At 50.8% G+C, this 21,527-nt stretch overlaps 1 protein-coding gene across 1 annotated transcript in view; it reads left to right on the forward strand.

The window, feature by feature from the left end:
- The window catches only part of LOC128849292 (titin-like), a 25,907-nt gene extending 6,035 nt beyond the window's left edge, over window positions 1-19,872 (forward strand). Inside the window, exons 10-29 of the mRNA XM_054050563.1 lie at window positions 3,978-4,092; window positions 4,307-4,386; window positions 5,215-5,329; window positions 5,540-5,619; window positions 6,588-6,702; window positions 6,916-6,995; window positions 7,942-8,056; window positions 8,267-8,346; window positions 9,206-9,320; window positions 9,531-9,610; window positions 10,552-10,674; window positions 11,537-11,651; window positions 11,862-11,941; window positions 12,881-12,998; window positions 13,209-13,288; window positions 14,241-14,358; window positions 14,569-14,648; window positions 15,014-15,119; window positions 15,744-15,994; window positions 16,188-19,872. Coding sequence (XP_053906538.1) covers window positions 3,978-4,092; window positions 4,307-4,386; window positions 5,215-5,329; window positions 5,540-5,619; window positions 6,588-6,702; window positions 6,916-6,995; window positions 7,942-8,056; window positions 8,267-8,346; window positions 9,206-9,320; window positions 9,531-9,610; window positions 10,552-10,674; window positions 11,537-11,651; window positions 11,862-11,941; window positions 12,881-12,998; window positions 13,209-13,288; window positions 14,241-14,358; window positions 14,569-14,648; window positions 15,014-15,119; window positions 15,744-15,978 — 2,030 coding nt within the window. The 3' untranslated portion in view covers window positions 15,979-15,994; window positions 16,188-19,872. The remainder of the gene's footprint in view (window positions 1-3,977; window positions 4,093-4,306; window positions 4,387-5,214; window positions 5,330-5,539; window positions 5,620-6,587; window positions 6,703-6,915; window positions 6,996-7,941; window positions 8,057-8,266; window positions 8,347-9,205; window positions 9,321-9,530; window positions 9,611-10,551; window positions 10,675-11,536; window positions 11,652-11,861; window positions 11,942-12,880; window positions 12,999-13,208; window positions 13,289-14,240; window positions 14,359-14,568; window positions 14,649-15,013; window positions 15,120-15,743; window positions 15,995-16,187) is intronic.
- Window positions 19,873-21,527: the final 1,655 nt, after the last annotated feature.

A 21,527-nucleotide genomic window follows, 5' to 3' on the forward strand; every position in this document is an offset into this window, starting at 1 on the left:
ACGCTTTGAAGTTAAGACCCCTGAAAGGTGAGAGGTGTGGAGAAGCCACAAGGGCAGGGGCCATTTCTTGGCCTTGGGGAAGTGAGATGTTTATATTGGACCCGCTGATCGTATCTGCCCTGGAGGGCTCCTTGGACATGTTTCCGTGGTGGGCATTTTCTTGCAGGATGACAAGCATTCAGCATGTTTTTGTGCAAGTTGTGTGACCGCTTCCTGTTTGTTATCTTCCGTTTGCAGGTCAGAGTTATCACAGCTGCCTCCTCTGACACCGAGGCCTCCTGCGATGTCTCCGGGAAAGCCTGATGAACAAGGCAGAGGTAAGGGGAGGGAGAAAGAAGACAAAGTAATGCATGGGTCCTGACAGAGGCTTGCCAATTTCTGCTATGTCCATTAGAGTATGGAAAGAAAGCCGTTCTCGAAGGTGATGTGTGGGTCTGAAAAATGCCTGCCCTGTGGGTGCGTTTGCCCCAAATATGTAGCGTAGAGAGGCAGAAGAGCCTTGAACAGCAGAAGGCCTCTGATGGGGGTTGCCCTGCTGAAGAACACAACCCCAGCGTTTGCTGGTCCCTAGGGTGTCTTGCAGAGGCTTTTTTCGTTGACGGAGTGGTTTGAGCTGGAGGGACATAAAAAAGGCTCCAGTCCACCCGCATGCTGAACAGCACCTCCTTCTGTCAGGAGAACAAAAGGGACGGCTTCTCTGTCGTGGGCTTTCCTCTTTGGTTGATTTATGTTGCAGAGGAAGGCTGTGTTGGGAAGGTTGTCAAAAACTTAAGGCATATGCGGCAAGGCCACGGGCACCTTGGAGATGGGAGCTCAGTGCCTTCTTTTGGCATTTCTCACAGCCTCCTGGGAAATGGCATCTTTGGGCTGACAGTGCACAAAGGAGCGGGCGTGTCTGCGAGAGCAAGGCAGGCACCCCGGGATCTCTTCCCTTGGGAGAAGGTGCTGGCCCCAAACAGGATCTGTAAGGCCTCCAGCTTTTCCTGCTAAGCCTTGGATTTCAGAAGGTGTCTTAGGGTGAGGGAATACTGGGCAATGCGTAGCGCAGGAGAGAAAGTTGTGCTCCTGACTTGTGGACATGGAGGAGATGAAGGGTTTGCTGCCACCTAAGACCTAACCAGTAATGAGACTCCAACAGAATCAGGAGTGCTGGCACCGATGGCTTCCCCACAGGACTGAGCTATTCTGCTTGTTCCTGTGGTGTGAGCTGCCCCAAGGTGTCCGTGGTCTGAGGGCATTTCTTGTGTCTCGCTTGCAGGGAGTCATCCCGAAGAAAGTCTTCGTACTGGAAGAAGATTTCCATCAGGACGTTACCCGTCCAGAAGCCTGAAGAGAAGGTGGAGGCACGCTTCTGAAGTTAATCCCCCAGAAAGGTGAGAAGTGTGGAGAAGCCACAAGGGCAGGGGCGGTCTCTTGTCCTTGGGGAGTGAGATGTTTATTTTGGACACGCTGACTGTATCAGCTCTGGAGGGCTCTTTGGACATGTTTCCGTGGTGGGCACTTTCTGGGAGGATGACAAGCATTCAGCATGTTTTGGTGAAAGTTGTATGTCCGCTTCATGTTTGTTGTCTTCCATTTACAGGTCAGAGTTATTGTGGATGCCCCATCTGACTCCGAGGCCTCCCAAGATGCCTCCAGGAAAGCCTGATGAACATGGCAGAGGTAAGGGGATGCAGAAAGAAGACAAAGTAATGCATGGGTCCTGACAGAGGCTTGCCAGTTACTGCCAATTCTATCAGAGTGTAGAAGGAAAGCCTTTTTCGGAGGTCATGTGTGGGTCAGAAAAATGCCCACCCTGTGACGCGTTTGCCCCAAATATTCAGTTTGCAGATGTTCCCTGAGGCAGAAGAGCCTTCAACAGCAGAAGGCCACTGATGGGGGTTGCCCTGCTGAAGAACACAACCCCAGCGTGCGCTGGTCCCTAGGGTGTCTTGCAGAGGCTTTTTTCGTTGACGGAGTGGTTTGTGCTGGAGGGAGACAATAACAGCTTCAGTCCACCCTCACGCTGAACAGCACTTCCTTCTGTCAGGGGAAGGAAAGGGACAGCTGCTCTTTTGCGGGCTTTCCTCCTGGTTTGATTTATTTTGCTGAGGAAGACTGTGTTGGGAAGATAGTCCAAAGCTGCAGGGCATATGCAGCAAGGCCTCGGCCACCTTGGAGATGGGAGCTTTGCGCCTTCTTTTGGCATTGCTCACAGCCTCCTGGAAACGGTATCTTTAGGCTGATACCGCACAAAGGTATGCAAGGGTGTCTGTGAGAGCAAGGCAGGCATCCTGGGATCTCTTCCCTTGGGAGGCCCCAAACATGCTCTGTGAGGCCTCCAGCTTTTCCTGCCAAGACCTGCCTTTCAGAAGGTGTCTTAGGGTGAGGGAATACTGGGCAATGCATAGCGCAGGAGAGAAAGTTGTGCTCCTGACTTGTGGACATGGAGGAGATGAAGGGTTTGCAGCCACCTAAGACCTAACCAGTAATGAGACTCCAACAGAATCAGGAGTGCTGGCACCGATAGCTTCCCCACAGGTCTGAGGTGTTCTGCTTGTTCCTCTGGTGTGAGCTGCCCCAAAGTGTCCCTGGTCTGAGGGCATTTCTTGTGTCTCACTTGCAGGGAGTCATCCTGAGAAGAATCTCCATCCTGGAAGGAAGTTTTCTTCCAGGACTTCACGTGGCAGGAGGGCAGAAGAGGAGAAGGGCGTGTCAGGTCTGACAGGGAAGCCCCCAGAAAGGTGAGAAATGTGGAGAAGCCACAAGGGCAGGAGCAGGCTCTTGTCCTTGGGGGAGTGAGATGTATATTTTGGACACGCTGACTTTATCAGCTCTGGAGGGCTCTTTGGACGTGTTCCCGTGGTGGGCATTTTCTGGGAGGATGACAAGCATTCAGCGTGTTTTGGTGAAAGTTGTGTGTCCACTTCATGTTTGTTGTCTTCCATTTACAGGTCAGAGTTATTGTGGATGCCCCATCTGACTCCGAGGCCTCCCAAGATGCCTCCAGGAAAGCCTGATGAACATGGCAGAGGTAAGAGGATGCAGAAAGAAGACAAAGTAATGCATGGGTCCTGACAGAGGCTTGCCAATTTCTGCTGCGTCCATTAGAGCCTGGAAAGAAAGCCGTTCTCGAAGGTGATGTGTGGGTCTGAAAAATGCCCGTCCTGTGGCTGCGTTTGCCTCAAATATTTAGCCTAGAGAGGCAGAAGATCCTTCAACAGCGGAAGGCCACTGATGGGGGTTGCCCTGCTGAAGAACACAACCCCAGCGTGCGCTGGTCCCTCGGGTGTCTTGCAGAGACTTTTTTCGTTGTTGGAGTGGTTTGTGCTGGAGGGAGACAATAACAGCTTCAGTCCACCCTCGCGCTGAACAGCACCTCCTTCTGTCAGGGGAACAAAAGGGACGGCTGCTCTATCACGGGCTTTCCTCCTGGATTGATTTATGTTGCTGAGGAAGGCTGTGTTGGGAAGATTATCGAAGGCTGTGTTGGGAAGATAGTCCAAAGCTGCAGGGCATATGCGGCAAGGCCTCGGCCACCTTGGAGATGGGAGCTTTGCACCTTCTTTTGGCATTGCTCACAGCCTCCTGGAAACGGTATCTTTGGGCTGATGCTGCACAAAGGAGCAAGGGTGTCTGTGAGAGCAAGGCAGGCATCCTGGGATCTCTTCCCTTGGGAGAAGGTGCTGGCCCCAAAGAGGCTCTGTAAGGCCTCCAGCTTTTCCTGCCAAGCCTTGCCTTTCAGAAGGTGTCCTAGGGCGAGGGAATACTAAGCGATGCGTAGCACAGGAGAGAAAGTTCTGCTCCTGGCCATTGGAGATGGAGGAGATGAAGGGTTTGCAGCCACCTACGACCTAACCAGTAATGAGACTCCAACAGAATCAGGAGTGGTGGCACCGATGTTTTCCCCACAGGACTGACTGCTCTGCTTATTCCTGTGGTGTGAGCTGCCCCAAAGTGTCCGTGGTCTGAGGGCATTTCTTGTGTCTCACTTGCAGGGAGTCATCCCGAGAAAAGTCTTCGTACTGGAAGCAAGCATTCCATCAGGTCGTTACGCACCCAGAAGCCTAAAGAGAAGGTGGAGGCACGCTTTGAAGTTAAGGCCCCTGAAAGGTGAGAGGTGTGGAAAAGCCACAAGGGCAGGGGCGGTCTCTTGTCCTTAGTGGCAGTGAGGATGTTTAGATTGGACCCGCTGATCGTATCTGCTCTGGAGGGCTCCTTGGACATGTTTCCATGGTGGGCATTTTCTTGCAGGATGACAAGCATTCAGCGTGTTTTGTGCGAAAGTTGCTGTGACCGCTTCCTGTTTGTTATCTTCCGTTTGCAGGTCAGAGTTATCACAGGTGCCTCCTCTGACACCGAGGCCTCCTGCGATGTCGCCGGGAAAGCCTGATGAACAAGGCAGAGGTAAGGGGAGGGAGAAAAGAAGACAAAGTAATGCATGGGTCCCTGACAGAGGCTTGCCAATTTCTGCTGTGTCCATTAGAGTATGGAAAGAAAGCCTTTCTCAAAGGTGATGTGTGGGTCTGAAAAATGCCTGCCCTGTGGCTGCGTTTGCCCCAGATAATTAGCCTAGAGAGGCAGAAGAGCCTTCAACAGTAGAAGGCCACTGATGGGTGTTGCCCTGCCGAAGAACACAACCCCAGCGTGCTATCACGGGCTTTCCTCCTGGTTTGATTTATGTTGCTGAGGAAGGCTGTGTTGGGAAGATTATCGAAGGCTGAGTTGGGAAGATAGTCAAAAGCTGCGGGGCATATGCGGCAAGGCCTCGGCCACCTTGGAGATGGGAGCTTTGCACCTTCTTTTGGCATTGCTCACAGCCTACAGGGAAACTGTATCTTTGAGCTGACACTGCACAAAGGAGCAAGGGTGTCTGTGAGAGCAAGGCAGGCATCCTGGGTTCTCTTTCCTCGGGAGAAGGTGCTGGCCCCAAAGAGGCTCTGTGAGGCCTTCAGCTTTTCCTGCCAAGCCCTGCATTTCAGAAGGTGTCTTAGGGCGAGGGAATGCTGGGCAACGCATCGCGCAGGAGAGAAAGTTCTGCTCCTGGCCAGTGGAGATGGAGGAGATGAAGGGTTTGCAGCCACCTACGACCTAACCAGTAATGAGACTCCAACAGAATCAGGAGTGGTGGCACCGATGTTTTCCCCACAGGACTGACTGCTCTGCTTATTCCTGTGGTGTGAGCTGCCCCAAAGTGTCCGTGGTCTGAGGGCATTTCTTGTGTCTCACTTGCAGGGAGTCATCCCGAGAAAAGTCTTCGTACTGGAAGCAAGCATTCCATCAGGTCGTTACGCACCCAGAAGCCTAAAGAGAAGGTGGAGGCACGCTTTGAAGTTAAGGCCCCTGAAAGGTGAGAGGTGTGGAAAAGCCACAAGGGCAGGGGCGGTCTCTTGTCCTTAGTGGAGTGAGGTGTTTAGATTGGACCCGCTGATCGTATCTGCTCTGGAGGGCTCCTTGGACATGTTTCCATGGTGGGCATTTTCTTGCAGGATGACAAGCATTCAGCATGTTTTGGCGAAAGTTGCGTGATCGCTTCCTGTTTGTTATCTTCCGTTTGCAGGTCAGAGTTATCACAGCTGCCTCCTCTGACACCGAGGCCTCCTGAGATGTCTGCAGGAAAGCCTGATGAACAAGGCAGAGGTAAGGGGAGGGAGAAAGAAGACAAAGTAATGCATGGGTCCTGACAGAGGCTTGCCAATTTCTGCTATGTCCATTAGAGCATGGAAAGAAAGCCGTTCTCGAAGGTGATGTGTGGGTCTGAAAAATGCCCGTCCTGTGGCTGCATTTGCCTCAAATATTTAGCCTAGAGAGGCAGAAGATCCTTCAACAGCGGAAGGCCACTGATGGGGGTTGCCCTGCTGAAGAACACAACTCCAGCGTGCGCTGGTCCCTCGGGTGTCTTGCAGAGACTTTTTTCGTTGTTGGAGTGGTTTGTGCTGGAGGGAGACAATAACAGCTTCAGTCCACCCTCGCGCTTGAAGCAGCACCTCCTTCTGTCAGGGAACAAAACGGGACGGCTGCTCTATCACGGGCTTTCCTCCTGGATTGATTTATGTTGCTGAGGAAGGCTGTGTTGGGAAGATTATCGAAGGCTGTGTTGGGAAGATAGTCCAAAGCTGCAGGGCATATGCAGCAAGGCCTCGGCCACCTTGGAGATGGGAGCTTTGCGCCTTCTTTTGGCATTGCTCACAGCCTCCTGGAAACGGTATCTTTAGGCTGATACCGCACAAAGGTATGCAAGGGTGTCTGTGAGAGCAAGGCAGGCATCCTGGGATCTCTTCCCTTGGGAGAAGGTGCTGGCCCCAAAGAGGCTCTGTGAGGCCTTCAGCTTTTCCTGCCAAGCCCTGCATTTCAGAAGGTGTCTTAGGGCGAGGGAATGCTGGGCAACGCATCGCGCAGGAGAGAAAGTTCTGCTCCTGGCCATTGGAGATGGAGGAGATGAAGGGTTTGCAGCCACCTACGACCTAACCAGTAATGAGACTCCAACAGAATCAGGAGTGGTGGCACCGATGTTTTCCCCACAGGACTGACTGCTCTGCTTATTCCTGTGGTGTGAGCTGCCCCAAAGTGTCCGTGGTCTGAGGGCATTTCTTGTGTCTCACTTGCAGGGAGTCGTCCCGAGAAAAGTCTTCGTACTGGAAGCAAGCATTCCATCAGGTCGTTACGCACCCAGAAGCCTAAAGAGAAGGTGGAGGCACGCTTTGAAGTTAAGGCCCCTGAAAGGTGAGAGGTGTGGAAAAGCCACAAGGGCAGGGGCGGTCTCTTGTCCTTAGTGGCGTGAGGTGTTTAGATTGGACCCGCTGATCGTATCTGCTCTGGAGGGCTCCTTGGACATGTTTCCAGTGGTGGGCATTTTCTTGCAGGATGACAAGCATTCAGCAGTGTTTTGTGCGAAAGTTGTGTGACCGCTTCCTGTTTGTTATCTTCCGTTTGCAGGTCAGAGTTATCACAGGTGCCTCCTCTGACACCGAGGCCTCCTGCGATGTCTCCGGGAAAGCCTGATGAACAAGGCAGAGGTAAGGGGAGGGAGAAAGAAGACAAAGTAATGCATGGGTCCTGACAGAGGCTTGCCAATTTCTGCTATGTCCATTAGAGCATGGAAAGAAAGCCGTTCTCGAAGGTGACTGTGTGGGTCTGAAAAATGCCCTGTCCCTGTGGCTGTGTTTGCCCGCAGATATTTAGCCTAGAGAGGCAGAAGAGCCTTCAACAGCAGAAGGCCACTGATGGGGGTTGCCCTACTGAAGAACACAACCCCAGCGTGCGCTGGTCCCTAGGGTGTCTTGCAGAGGACTTTTTTTCGCTGAAGGGGTGGTTTGTGCTGGAGGGGCATAAAAAGGGCTCCAGTCCACCCGCATGCTGAACAGCACCTCCTTCTGTCAGGAGAACAAAAGGGACGGCTTCTCTGTCGCAGGCTTTCCTCCTTGGTTGATTTATGTTGCAGAGGAAGGCTGTGTTGGGAAGGTTGTCAAAAACTTAATGTATATGCGGCAAGGCCACGGGCACCTTGGAAGTGGGAGCTCAGTGCCTTCCTTTGGCATTTCTCACAGCTTCCTGGGAAACGGCGTCTTTGGGGTGACAGTGCACAAAGGAGCGGGCGTGTGTGCAAAAGCAAGGCAGGCACCCCGGGATCTCTTCCCTTGGAAGAAGGTGCTGGCCCCAAAGAGGCTCTGTAAGGCCTCCAGCTTTTCCTGCCAAGCCTTGCCTTTCAGAAGGTGTCCTAGGGCGAGGGAATACTAAGCGATGCGTAGCACAGGAGAGAAAGTTCTGCTCCTGGCCAGTGGAGATGGAGGAGATGAAGGGTTTGCAGCCACCTACGACCTAACCAGTAATGAGACTCCAACAGAATCAGGAGTGGTGGCACCGATGTTTTCCCCACAGGACTGACTGCTCTGCTTATTCCTGTGGTGTGAGCTGCCCCAAAGTGTCCGTGGTCTGAGGGCATTTCTTGTGTCTCACTTGCAGGGAGTCATCCCGAGAAAAGTCTTCGTACTGGAAGCAAGCATTCCATCAGGTCGTTACGCACCCAGAAGCCTAAAGAGAAGGTGGAGGCACGCTTTGAAGTTAAGGCCCCTGAAAGGTGAGAGATGTGGAAAAGCCACAAGGGCAGGGGCGGTCTCTTGTCCTTAGTGGCGTGAGGTGTTTAGATTGGACCCGCTGATCGTATCTGCTCTGGAGGGCTCCTTGGACATGTTTCCATGGTGGGCATTTTCTTGCAGGATGACAAGCATTCAGCGTGTTTTGGCGAAAGTTGCGTGACCGCTTCCTGTTTGTTATCTTCCGTTTGCAGGTCAGAGTTATCACAGGTGCCTCCTCTGACACCGAGGCCTCCTGCGATGTCGCCGGGAAAGCCTGATGAACAAGGCAGAGGTAAGGGGAGGGAGAAAGAAGACAAAGTAATGCATGGGCCCTGACAGAGGCTTGCCAATTTCTGCTGTGTCCATTAGAGTATGGAAAGAAAGCCTTTCTCAAAGGTGATGTGTGGGTCTGAAAAATGCCTGCCCTGTGGCTGCGTTTGCCCCAGATAATTAGCCTAGAGAGGCAGAAGAGCCTTCAACAGTAGAAGGCCACTGATGGGTGTTGCCCTGCCGAAGAACACAACCCCAGCGTGCTATCACGGGCTTTCCTCCTGGTTTGATTTATGTTGCTGAGGAAGGCTGTGTTGGGAAGATTATCGAAGGCTGAGTTGGGAAGATAGTCAAAAGCTGCGGGGCATATGCGGCAAGGCCTCGGCCACCTTGGAGATGGGAGCTTTGCACCTTCTTTTGGCATTGCTCACAGCCTACAGGGAAACGGTATCTTTGGGCTGATGCTGCACAAAGGAGCAAGGGTGTCTGTGAGAGCAAGGCAGGCATCCTGGGATCTCTTCCCTTGGGAGAAGGTGCTGGCCCCAAGCAGGCTCCGTGAGGCCTCCAGCTTTTCCTGCCAAGACCTGCCTTTCAGAAGGTGTCTTAGGGTGAGGGAATACTGGGCAATGCATCGCGCAGGAGAAAAAGTTCTGCTCCTGGCCAGTAGACATGGAGGAGACAGAGGGTTTGCAGCCACCTGAGACCTAAGCAGCAATGAGACTCTGGCAGAATTAGGAGGGCTGGCACTGATGTTTTCCCCACAATCAGGAGTGCTGGCACTGATGTTTTACCCACAGGACTGACTGCTCTGCTTATTCCTCTGGTGTGAGCTGCCCCAAAGCATCCCTGGTCTGACGGCATTTCTTGCGTCTCACTTGCAGGGAGTCATCCCGAGAAGAGTGTTCTTACTGGAAGAAAGCATTCCATCAGGACGTTACCCTTCCAGAAGCCTAAAGAGAAGGTGGAGGCACGCTTTGAAGTTAAGGCCCCTGAAAGGTGAGAGGTGTGGAAAAGCCACAAGGGCAGGGGCGGTCTCTTGTCCTTAGTGGCGTGAGGTGTTTAGATTGGACCCGCTGATCGTATCTGCTCTGGAGGGCTCCTTGGACATGTTTCCATGGTGGGCATTTTCTTGCAGGATGACAAGCATTCAGCGTGTTTTGGCGAAAGTTGCGTGACCGCTTCCTGTTTGTTATTTTCCGTTTGCAGGTCAGAGTTATCACAGGTGCCTCCTCTGACACCGAGGCCTCCTGCGATGTCTCCGGGAAAGCCTGATGAACAAGGCAGAGGTAAGGGGAGGGAGAAAGAAGACAAAGTAATGCATGGGTCCTGACAGAGGCTTGCCAATTTCTGCTATGTCCATTAGAGCATGGAAAGAAAGCCGTTCTCGAAGGTGACGTGTGGGTCTGAAAAATGCCTGCCCTGTGGGTGTGTTTCCCCCAGATATTTAGCCTAGAGAGGCAGAAGAGCCTTCAACAGCAGAAGGCCACTGATGGGGGTTGCCCTACCGAAGAACACAACCCCAGCGTGCGCTGGTCCCTAGGGTGTCTTGCAGAGGCTTTTTTTCGCTGAAGGGGTGGTTTGTGCTGGAGGGGCATAAAAAGGGCTCCAGTCCACCCGCATGCTGAACAGCACCTCCTTCTGTCAGGAGAACAAAAGGGACGGCTTCTCTGTCGCGGGCTTTCCTCCTTGGTTGATTTATGTTGCAGAGGAAGGCTGTGTTGGGAAGGTTGTCAAAAACTTAATGCATATGCGGCAAGGCCACGGGCACCTTGGAAGTGGGAGCTCAGTGCCTTCCTTTGGCGTTTCTCACAGCTTCCTGGGAAACGGCGTCTTTGGGGTGACAGTGCACAAAGGAGCGGGCGTGTGTGCAAAAGCAAGGCAGGCACCCCGGGATCTCTTCCCTTGGAAGAAGGTGCTGGCCCCAAAGAGGCTCTGTAAGGCCTCCAGCTTTTCCTGCCAAGCCTTGCCTTTCAGAAGGTGTCCTAGGGCGAGGGAATACTAAGCAATGCGTAGCACAGGAGAGAAAGTTCTGCTCCTGGCCATTGGAGATGGAGGAGATGAAGGGTTTGCAGCCACCTACGACCTAACCAGTAATGAGACTCCAACAGAATCAGGAGTGGTGGCACCGATGTTTTCCCCACAGGACTGACTGCTCTGCTTATTCCTGTGGTGTGAGCTGCCCCAAAGTGTCCGTGGTCTGAGGGCATTTCTTGTGTCTCACTTGCAGGGAGTCATCCCGAGAAAAGTGAGAAAAAGGGAGAAAGAAGACAAAGTAATGCATGCGTCCTGACAGAGGCTTGCCAGTTTCTGCTACGTCCATTAGAGCATGGAAAGAAAGCCGTTCTCAAAGGTGATGTGTGGGTCTGAAAAATGCCTGCCCTGTGGCTGCGTTTGCCCCAGATATTTAGCCTAGAGAGGCAGAAGAGCCTTCAACAGCAGAAGGCCACTGATGGGTGTTGCCCTACCGAAGAACACAACCACAGCGTGCGCTGGTCCCTAGGGTGTCTTGCAGAGGCTTTTTTTCGCTGAAGGAGTGGTTTGTGCTGGAGGGAGACAATAACAGCTTCAGTCCACCCTCACGCTGAACAGCACCTCCTTCTGTCAGGGGAAGGAAAGGGACGGCTGCTCTATCACGGGCTTTCCTCCTGGTTTGAATTATGTTGCTGAGGAAGGCTGTGTTGGGAAGATTATCGAAGGCTGTGTTGGGAAGATAGTCCAAAGCTGCAGGGCATACGCCGCAAGGCCTCGACCATCTTGGAGATGGGAGCTTTGCACCTTCTTTTGGCATTGCTCACAGCCTACAGGGAAACGGTATCTTTGGGCTGACGCTGCACAAAGGAGCAAGCGTGTCTGTGAGAGCAAGGCAGGCATCCTGGGTTCTCTTTCCTCGGGAGAAGGTGCTGGCCCCAAAGAGGCTCTGTGAGGCCTTCAGCTTTTCCTGCCAAGCCCTGCATTTCAGAAGGTGTCTTAGGGCGAGGGAATACTGGGCAATGCATCGCGCAGGAGAGAAAGTTCTGCTCCTGGCCAGTGGAGATGGAGGAGACAGAGGGTCTGCAGCCACCTGAGACCTAAGCAGCAATGAGACTCTGGCAGAATCAGGAGTGGTGGCACCGATGTTTTCCCCACAGGACTGACTGCTCTGCTTATTCCTGTGGTGTGAGCTGCCCCAAAGTGTCCCTGGTCTGAGAGCATTTCTTGCGTCTCACTTGCAGGGAGTCATCCCGAGAAGAGTGTTCGTAATGGAAGAAAGCATTCCGTCAGGACGTTACGCACCCAGAAACCTGAAGAGAAGGTGGAGGCACGCTTTGAAGTTAAGACCCCTGAAAGGTGAGAGGTGTGGAAAAGCCACAAGGGCAGGGGCGGTCTCTTGTCCTTAGTGGCGTGAGGTGTTTAGATTGGACCCGCTGATCGTATCTGCTCTGGAGGGCTCCTTGGACATGTTTCCATGGTGGGCATTTTCTTGCAGGATGACAAGCATTCAGCGTGTTTTGGCGAAAGTTGCGTGACCGCTTCCTGTTTGTTATCTTCCGTTTGCAGGTCAGAGTTATCACAGGTGCCTCCTCTGACACCGAGGCCTCCTGCGATGTCTCCGGGAAAGCCTGATGAACAAGGCAGAGGTAAGGGGAGGGAGAAAGAAGACAAAGTAATGCATGGGCCCTGACAGAGGCTTGCCAATTTCTGCTATGTCCATTAGAGCATGGAAAGAAAGCCGTTCCCGAAGGTGACGTGTGGGTCTGAAAAATGCCTGCCCTGTGGGTGTGTTTCCCCCAAATATTTAGCCTAGAGAGGCAGAAGAGCCTTCAACAGCGGAAGGCCACTGATGGGGGTTGCTCTGCTGAAGAACACAACCCCAGCGTGTGCTGGTCCCTAGGGTGTCTTGCAGAGGCTTTTTTCGTTGACGGAGTGGTTTGTGCTGGAGGGAGACAATAACAGCTTCAGTCCACCCTCACGCTGAACAGCACCTCCTTCTGTCAGGAGAACAAAAGGGACGGCTTCTCTGTCGCGGGCTTTCCTCCTTGGTTGATTTATGTTGCAGAGGAAGGCTGTGTTGGGAAGGTTGTCAAAAACTTAATGCATATGCGGCAAGGCCACGGGCACCTTGGAAGTGGGAGCTCAGTGCCTTCTTTAGCATTGCTCACAGCTTCCTGGGAAACGGCGTCTTTGGGCTGACAGTGCACAAAGGAGCGGGCGTGTCTGCAAAAGCAAGGCAGGCACCCCAGGGTCTCTTCCCTTGGGAGAAGGTGCTGGCCCCAAACAGGCTCTGTGAGGCCTCCGGCTTTTCCTGCCAAGCCTTGCCTTTCAGAAGGTGTTTTAGGCCAAGGGAATACGAGGCAATGCACAGCGCAGGAGAGAAAGTTGTACTCCTGACTTGTGGAGATGGAGGAGATGAAGGGTTTGCAGCCACCTACGACCTAACCAGTAATGAGACTCCAACAGAATCAGGAGTGCTGGCACCGATGTTTTCCCCACAGGACTGACTGCTCTGCTTATTCCTGTGGTGTGAGCTGCCCCAAAGTGTCCGTGGTCTGAGGGCATTTCTTGCATCTCGCTTGCAGGGAGTCATCCTGAGAAGATTCTCCATCCTGGAAGGAAGTTTTCTTCCAGGACTTCACGTGACAGGAGGGCAGAAGAGGAGAAGGGCGTGTCAGGTCTGACAGGGAAGCCCCCAGAAAGGTGAGAAATGTGGAAAAGCCACAAGGGCAGGAGCAGGCTCTCGTCCTTGGGGGAGTGAGATGTATATTTTGGACACGCTGACTTTATCAGCTCTGGAGGGCTCTTTGGACATGTTTCCGTGGTGGGCATTTTCTGGGAGGATGACAAGCATTCAGCATGTTTTGGTGAAAGTTGTATGTCCACTTCATGTTTGTTGTCTTCCATTTACAGGTCAGAGTTATTGTGGATGCCCCATCTGACTCCAAGGCCTCCCAAGATGCCTCCAGGAAAGCCTGATGAACAAGGCAGAGGTAAGGGGAGGGAGAAAGAAGACAAAGTAATGCATGGGTCCTGAGAGAGGCTTGCCAATTTCTGCTAAGTCTATCAGAGCCTGGAAGGAAAGCCTTTCTCGGAGGTGATGTGTGGGTCAGAAAAATGCCCACCCTGTAGCTGCGTTTGCCCCAAATATTCAGTCTGCAGAGGTTCTCTGAGGCAGAAGAGCCTTCAACAGCAGAAGGTCACTGATGGGGGTTGCCCTGCTGAAGAACACAACCCCAGCGTGCGCTGGTCCCTAAGGTGTCTTGCAGAGGCTTTTTTCGTTGACGGAGTGGTTTGTGCTGGAGGGAGACAATAACAGCTTCAGTCCACCCTCACGCTGAACAGCACCTCCTTCTGTCAGGGGAAGGAAAGGGACAGCTGCTCTATCACAGGCTTTCCTCCTGGTTTGATTTATGTTGCTGAGGAAGGCTGTGTTGGAAAGATTGTCAACTACTGCGGGGCATATGCGGCACAGCCACAGCCACCTTGGAAGTGGGAGCTCAGTGCCTTCTTTTGGCATTTCTCACAGCGTCCTGGGAAACGGCGTCTTTGGGGTGACAGTGCACAAAGGAGCAGGCGTGTCTGCAAAAGCAAGGCAGGCACCCCAGGATCTCTTCCCTTGGGAGAAGGTACTGGCCCCAAAGAGGCTCTGTAAGGCCTCCAGCTTTACCTGCCAAGCCTTGCCTTTCAGAAGGTGTTTTAGAGCGAGGGAATACTGGGCAATGTGTAGCGCAGGAGAGAAATTCCTGCTCCTGGCCTGTGGAGATGGAGGAGACAGAGGGTTTACAGCCACTGAAGACCTAACCAGTAATGAGACTCCAACAGAATCAGGAGTGCTGGCACCGATGTTTTCCCCACAGGACTGAGCTATTCTGCTTGTTCCTGTGGTGTGAGCTGCCCCAAAGTGTCCCTGGTCTGAGGGCATTTCTTGTGTCTCACTTGCAGGGAGTCATCCTGAGAAGAGTCTCCATCCTGGAAGGAAGTTTTCTTCCAGGACTTCACGTGACAGGAGGGCAGAAGAGGAGAAGGGCGTGTCAGGTCTGACAGGGAAGCCCCCAGAAAGGTGAGAAATGTGGAAAAGCCACAAGGGCAGGAGCAGGCTCTCGTCCTTGGGGGAGTGAGATGTATATTTTGGACACGCTGACTTTATCAGCTCTGGAGGGCTCTTTGGACATGTTTCCGTGGTGGGCATTTTCTGGGAGGATGACAAGCATTCAGCATGTTTTGGTGAAAGTTGTATGTCCGCTTCATGTTTGTTGTCTTCCATTTACAGGTCAGAGTTATTGTGGATGCCCCATCTGACTCCAAGGCCTCCCAAGATGCCTCCAGGAAAGCCTGATGAACATGGCAGAGGTAAGGGGATGCAGAAAGAAGACAAAGTAATGCATGGGTCCTGACAGAGGCTTGCCAATTTCTGCTATGTCCATTAGAGCCTGGAAGGAAAGCCTTTCTCGGAGGAGATATGTGGGTCAGAAAAATGCCCACCCTGTGGCTGCGTTTGCCCCAAATCAGTGTGCAGAGGTTCCCTGAGGCAGAAGAGCCTTCAGCAGCACAACACAACTGATGGCGGTTGCCCTGCTGAAGAACACAACCCCAGCGTGCGCTGTTCCCAATGTATCTTGTGGACGCTTTCTTTGTTTACAGAATGGTTTGTGCTGGAGGGAGACAAAAATGGCTCCAGTCCACCCTTACGCTGAAGAGCAACTTTTCTCTTGCAGGGTGTCTTTCTGAGAAAATCTTCGTTAATCAAGGGAGGTTTTGGCCCAAGATATCTAATCAATTTGAAATGGACTTGTGGAAGGGTGTATATAAGCCAGCAGACAGGTGAGATGCTTGTAGAAATGTACAGATGCTGTCCTTTTGTCTGGGGGTGTCATATTTTTTTCGTGGGCATGTTGACTGTTTTGGCTCTCTGGACGTGTTCCCTAGGCTGGGCATTTTCTCACGTAAGGACAAATGTGCTTTGGGTTTTTTTCACACTCTCCTGTGGGCTGTCCTGTTTCAGGACTGGAGGATCTTCTCTCCCTCTTTAAATTGAAGTGAAGTCGTCTCTGGTTTTTGGGTATCACAATACTCTACTGAGCAGGAGGAGATGCGGAGTTTTTCCTGCAGGCAATAGCTTTTCTCCCACATCCCTGTCTCTTTTCACTCTGTGCCCCAGCGATAAAGCTCCCTGCAGCCCCAGGCCCTCCAGGGTGACCACCAGATAGTCCTTGTCAGTGGGGAGCTCCGCAGGAGATGTTCATGTCAAATGATGAAAATCAGGCCCAGTCCTGAGCATCCCGAGCTCCTCTCTCTGTGTGGGAGAAGGCAAGGAGCAAGTGACACAGTTACACTGCACAACCCCCTTCTGCTGCAGGGGCAGGTGCACAACTCACAAGCTGTGCTTGCTGAGGAGATGTTGGTGTATCTGACAGAGCTCAAACTCTGCTTGCTCTGTATTTTCAGTGTGGCACTGCAAATTGTGGGGAAGTCCCTGCTGAAGGGCAGGACCCCAAGTCAACCACCGCCGCCAGGAGGAGCGCATGCACAAGGGAAGTCCACCTGCGCCCAAAGCCGACCGCGCCTCAGACACTCCTCTATTGACACGTGTGGCCTGCCAGGTGGAGTTTGTCATAGCTCCCCAGGACTGAGGTGGAGCAAAGGCAGGTCTCAAGGAGGAAGCAGGTGTATGTGCCTGTGAAGATCTCTGTGCAGCTGTAAGTGTGGGGAGTTCCTGCTATGTTCTGGTGCAGTTTCAGGGCAGAAAGTCAACACTCAGTCAAGATCCTGGCCCTGAGCCAGGATGGGGCGAGATACAGTAGCCTCGCGTTTCCCCTGGCCAGGGACAGGGCAGGGCTGGGACAGGATGGCTCTCAGGCCGTGAGACCAACTTTGTCCTTTCTCTTGCAGCCACACTGCCCTGCTAGCCATCCAGCAGGTTGGGAAGAGCAGAAGGAAGGGCTGGAAGCTAGAGCACCTGTGGTTCCTTGGATGCATCTCTTCGAGCAGAGGTGGTGTTGTGCCCTCCTGCACTGCCTTCTTCTCCCCAGCCAGCAGCAGGGGACAGGATGCACCTCCTGAACTGTGTGAGAAGGTGCCAGGAGCTGCTTCTGCCTGGAGGAGTCAAGAGTCCCATCAGCCTCTGCAGAACTGAAGAAAATGTGGCACATCAGAGCCCAGGCAGGACTCCTCTAAGTGGTAGCAACCAGCCTGTACTTGAAATGGATCTGCTGGAAATAAAAATGATACTGCAAACCTCAGGCGGAGTGGACAGCCAGAGTCTGGATGTGGTGGTGGGATAGGATAACCTGGGCAGAGGTTCCTGAAGCCATTTCTGAGGCCTTTGAGTACTATGATTTCTGTGAGGGCAGTGAGAGAAGACACAGTCATTGCGTTCGGTCCCCCATAACGGCAGTGGGACAAGGAGCCAGCAGAGGCTGTCCCTGGCAGCAGGGGGCAGAGCCTGGGATGGCGAAAATGCACTGCCTTGCAGAGTGCCAGCCAGCTATGTCCCCCTCCCTTCTCTGCATCACTGACAGGATAAGGGGTCCTCGTGTCCAGCTTGGATACCGGCATCCAAAGTGACAGGCCCCGATCAACAGGGCTGAAACAAAATCAGTGCCCCATGGATGATCCGTATCACGTTCCTCTGCGCACTGTATAACTGTAACTTCTTGCATTGCTGTGATCAGCAGAATTGTGCTGTGCTGCTGTGACTGTACCTTCTCCAGCACACACAGGATGTGTGTGCACCGCCGGGGGGTGATGGGCACGGTGAGACCCCTCTCTGCCTCTCGGGAGCTGCTGTGCCCTTCGGAGGGGCTGTGGCTGTGGTTGATGGCCAGAGCTTTGCAGCCCCATTTGATGGGCAGTGCCATGGGGCCAGCCCAGACTGGGCTGCTTGATTGCTCTGGGCTGTTGGAGAGGACAGGAGGTGGGGAGAGGCTGGGCTGGAAAGAGCCCAGGAGAGGAAAACACCAGTGTGGAGCTGAGCTGTGAGCGTGCAGGGTGAGGGCACCCGGCAGGTGCTCACGGTGCAGAGCCAGGTGTGATGGTGAAGGAAGGAAGGACCAACGGGGCGAAAGAGATGGACCCGGTCTGTGCTATGTTCCCTGGAGACTGTGAGAAAGCTGCCCCAGGGAGATCGTCCCAGATGAGTCCCACACCCCAGCCATTTCCATATCTGGCTGAACATCCCAAACCTGAAGAGGGACTTTTACTGCATGGTCACCTCTGTCCTCCTCCTTTGCTCACTGATACCCAACTCCACCACCATTATCAATAAAAAGGGAACCCGTTTCCTACTGATGTTTCCTGCGCACCAGTCCCACAGCTCTTGCCACTGCTGGTCTCCTGGCCAAGCCCTTTCTCACAGAGCTCCGAACACATCAGAGGCTCATGGTCTTGGCTCATCAAACACTGAGAAAGTCCATAGATTGGCCCCTCAGACACCCAATCACAGAAACATTAAGGCTGGAAAAGCCTCTGGGTTTCCCCAACCCAGCCCCGTGCACGGAACATCCCAAAGTGTCAACTACGCTCGGTCTGGAACCCCCAGGGGTGGAGAATCCCCCACTGCCCTGGAGCCTCTGCCAGGGCTTCACTGCTCTCACACAAAGGCATTTTCCCTCATGTCCAACCCAAACCTCCCGTGGTGCAGCTCAAGGCCGTTTCCTCTCGTCCATTGACACCGAAAATGCCACAAATCCGGGTCTGAGACTTGTGTTGGAGATTTAGAAAGCGAGCATACTTGGCCAGGGCTGGGCACAACAGGTGATCTCCAGTGATCTCCATCAATCACGGGCAGCGAGGCAAAGGCTGGGACAGAATCTATTTCCCACTTCCATGCCTATGGATCAATTGTCCCAGAAATCTTATGCCTGTTCTGTTACTTTCCAAGGTCTGATTTTAATGTTGTCATGAACTTCACAACACAATTTCTGCTATGTCCATCAGAACAGGGAGAGAAAGCCTTTCTCGGAGGTGATGTGTGGGTCAGAAAAATGCCCACCCTGTGGCTGCGTTTGCCCCAAATATTCAGTCTGCAGAGGTTCCCTGAGGCAGAAGAGCCTTCAACAGTGCAACACAACTGATGGGGGTTGCCCTGCTGAAGAGCACAACCCCAGCGTGCGCTGGTCCCCAGTGTGTCTATTTTTGGAAAATCGTTGAAGAGGAGACACCTATGAGAAGCCAATCTGATACTGATTTGTAAAGAAGAAATACAGGTAGTTAGGATCAGTTAAATCCAAGTTTTATTCCATTAAGTAATGGAACACATATAAAGAAATTATAACTCTCTTGTGAATAGCAGGATTGCAAACAGAATACGTTTATAACGAATGTGAGTTAAACCTCAGGGAACTTGGGAAGGTTGATTTTTTCTTTTCACAAAGTTACTCAATAAAATGATAAAATCAATGTGATGTGATGTGTAAAGCTTGAAAACAGTCCTGAGGAGCATTTCAGAACAGGTGAAAAATTTTTGCGATACTTTAAGCTAACTACTGCATTTGCTGTAGGGAAACAACCCTCAGTTACTGGCAGAGTAGATTACATGACTCAATTGCAGATGTTCTATGAAAGAAAAGGTTATGTATTAAGGAATTAACTGAACTTCCTTTGCAATCAATGGGAAAACTCCAGATGGACAGACTCAAATAATCATTTCTCGGTCTTCTGGCGAAACACTCTTCAAGTAATATATACTCCATTTTAAAATAGATTTGAAAATTTGAGAATTGTGTTTTCATTTCAATTAAAAAGTAAAAATAGCTGCAATAGTTTTTATTGGTATGCATTGTGTTGTGTCCAAACACTGGGAATGAGATTTCAGGGGCAGCATTAAGAGGAACTTCCAAAAACTGACTTCAAGTAATTTGCTCCTATGCGAGTAAGAACCAATTAAAGAGGATTAACTGTTCTTTCTCCAGTTCATAGCCACAATCTATTCCTTCCCTCAATAAGTAGTTAGTTAACCCAGCCTTCATCAGAAAAACAGAAAGCAATATTCTTCCAGAGTTAAGGAATGGAACAGGTCACATTAGCTAGAGCATAACCATGCTGAGAATAATCCATACTTCAGTGAAGTCACTGGAACACTTTCCAATAACACTGGATTCTATATAAAATCTATATAAAATCTAAAAACGCTAAACCCAAGCCTTGACTAAAATAAAAGAAGATCTTTCTTTATAAATGCATGTAGCCAGAATAAAAATCTCCTGTTTAAATTTTAACATCACGTGTATAAAAGGACAGCTGGCGTCTTGAGGTTGGGCACACAAGCACATTTTCAACTTCAACATATATCTGCAAATTTCTGTCGACTTTCCCTTATTGGTGACACGGTTGAGTATTTTGGACCCAGAAAACTATAGGTCTGTTCATTTATTTGTCATCCGTAAAATATACTATAATATTAACATAACTGATACTCCGATTAACTCATATTCAGGATTTCAGCAATGTCATCACTAGATCCGTAGTTCTTCCTGAGAATCTTAGAGACTTCCTCTTGTCAAGAGGCTCAGAATTTGCAGATAATAAATTGTAAATCCTATGGAGGAAGGAATTGTCTTACTCTTATCTGTCTGTACAACCCATGCCTAACTGGGGACTGATCCTGAAGGCATTTCTAGGTCTTTCGCATGTCATAAATAAATAGGTAACAGTAATAAATGCCCTTTATCAGACTGGGAGAGGTCATTTTGTAGTCAGGATGTTGGTTTTTGTGACACTAACTGCACGGAACTATTTCTTTTGTGCTTCAGCATCGTGTTTGAGATGAGTTGTCACATAATTAAATACAACAATCATCGATATACATTCTCAAATGTTCCTCTGCAAAATCACCCTGAGAAGTGGAATTCTCCCAGACAATCAGATACTATAGCATTGATCAATTGAAAAAAAAAAAAAAAAGGAATATTAGCATGTCACTCCCCAAAGAACCCTGATTATGCTATGGTGGAGACAAAATTAAAGAGCCTCTATTGCTGCTATTTGTCTTCAGTGCCAGTAGATATAAATTCCTGTTTCTATCTTCTCCACCTCTCTTTCTGTTGTATAAAAAATGCTGAGGATTTTAGAAGTGCTTTTCTCTGCAATATCTTGAATACATAAGTAAATTGAAATGCAGCGAATATTTAAGGTCTAATAAAACATTTTAAATTTATTTTTTCCAACATCTTCAATATTCAGTTCTGAACATACCAGGCTCAAGCTGGAAGAATGGAAGTGAACTGGGTACGACGCAGAAAATCTGCAGTGATAGACACACACATTCCACAGAATTAGAAATAATCAGTGCCACAGAGGATAAGCACTGAAAGTCTTGAAACACTTACCTACTACTCATGTCTGATAATAAATTTTAACTAGGTAACTGTCACTGAGAAAAAGTGTATCTTAAGCTGAGAGTCCAAGTCCAAATCACCACGCCTTCCTCCCAGCTGTTAAAAGTAAAAGCATGCAACATTGACGAGGGTTTTTCAGCTTCCTGGCAAATATGCAAAATTTGGAAAGTCACAGTTGATTTGATTTAATTTTATTATGCAGTTTGAAGGGCTTCAATTGCTTAAGAATTATGTATTTACTATAATATTTGGCATTTTGTTTCATTTTATTTGATATTTAGTTATGGTTTTGTGAAAACAGTTCAACAAAGAGATGTGTTGTAGAGAAGGATTTCACACCCTGTTCATAGGAAAGTAGAGGATTTAATGAAATCCTTGAAAATATCTTCTGATATAGCAGTATTACCTGTTTTGCTGCTCTTAGTTTCATCCTCACATAATTTAGGTCCTAGCTTTGCCTTCATATCTTGTATTTTTTAAGGTAAGCCTTTCCTCCTTGATTTCTTGTCATGGGAGAATTTAGCTGGCGTGGCCAGAAGGACCCGACCACACCAATCACTGACACACAGCTTAGAACTTAATAAGCAGGACAGGTATGATGGGTGGAAAGCCATTTCTATTCTAAGAATCTTTTTCTGTGACACACACAACACCCTCTTCTCAAGCGAGCTCCCTGGCCCTGGCCCAGTGCAGAGCAGCAGCACCCAGGACACCCCCAGGGGAGGGGACACTTGCGCTGACCCTTCACGAGGGCGGTGGCCTGGCTCTCTTATCCATTGATGCCACCTCTTCTACACCACCGTGCATTTCTGGATGGGCCACCTCACCCCCAAGGGGTTACTGTCCCCACTGCGCATTATTTTCTTTATAGGTTGTCACAACAAACGGCTGATGG

The sequence above is a fragment of the Cuculus canorus genome, chromosome 27 (assembly GCF_017976375.1).
Source record: "Cuculus canorus isolate bCucCan1 chromosome 27, bCucCan1.pri, whole genome shotgun sequence".
Lineage (NCBI taxonomy): Eukaryota > Metazoa > Chordata > Aves > Cuculiformes > Cuculidae > Cuculus > Cuculus canorus.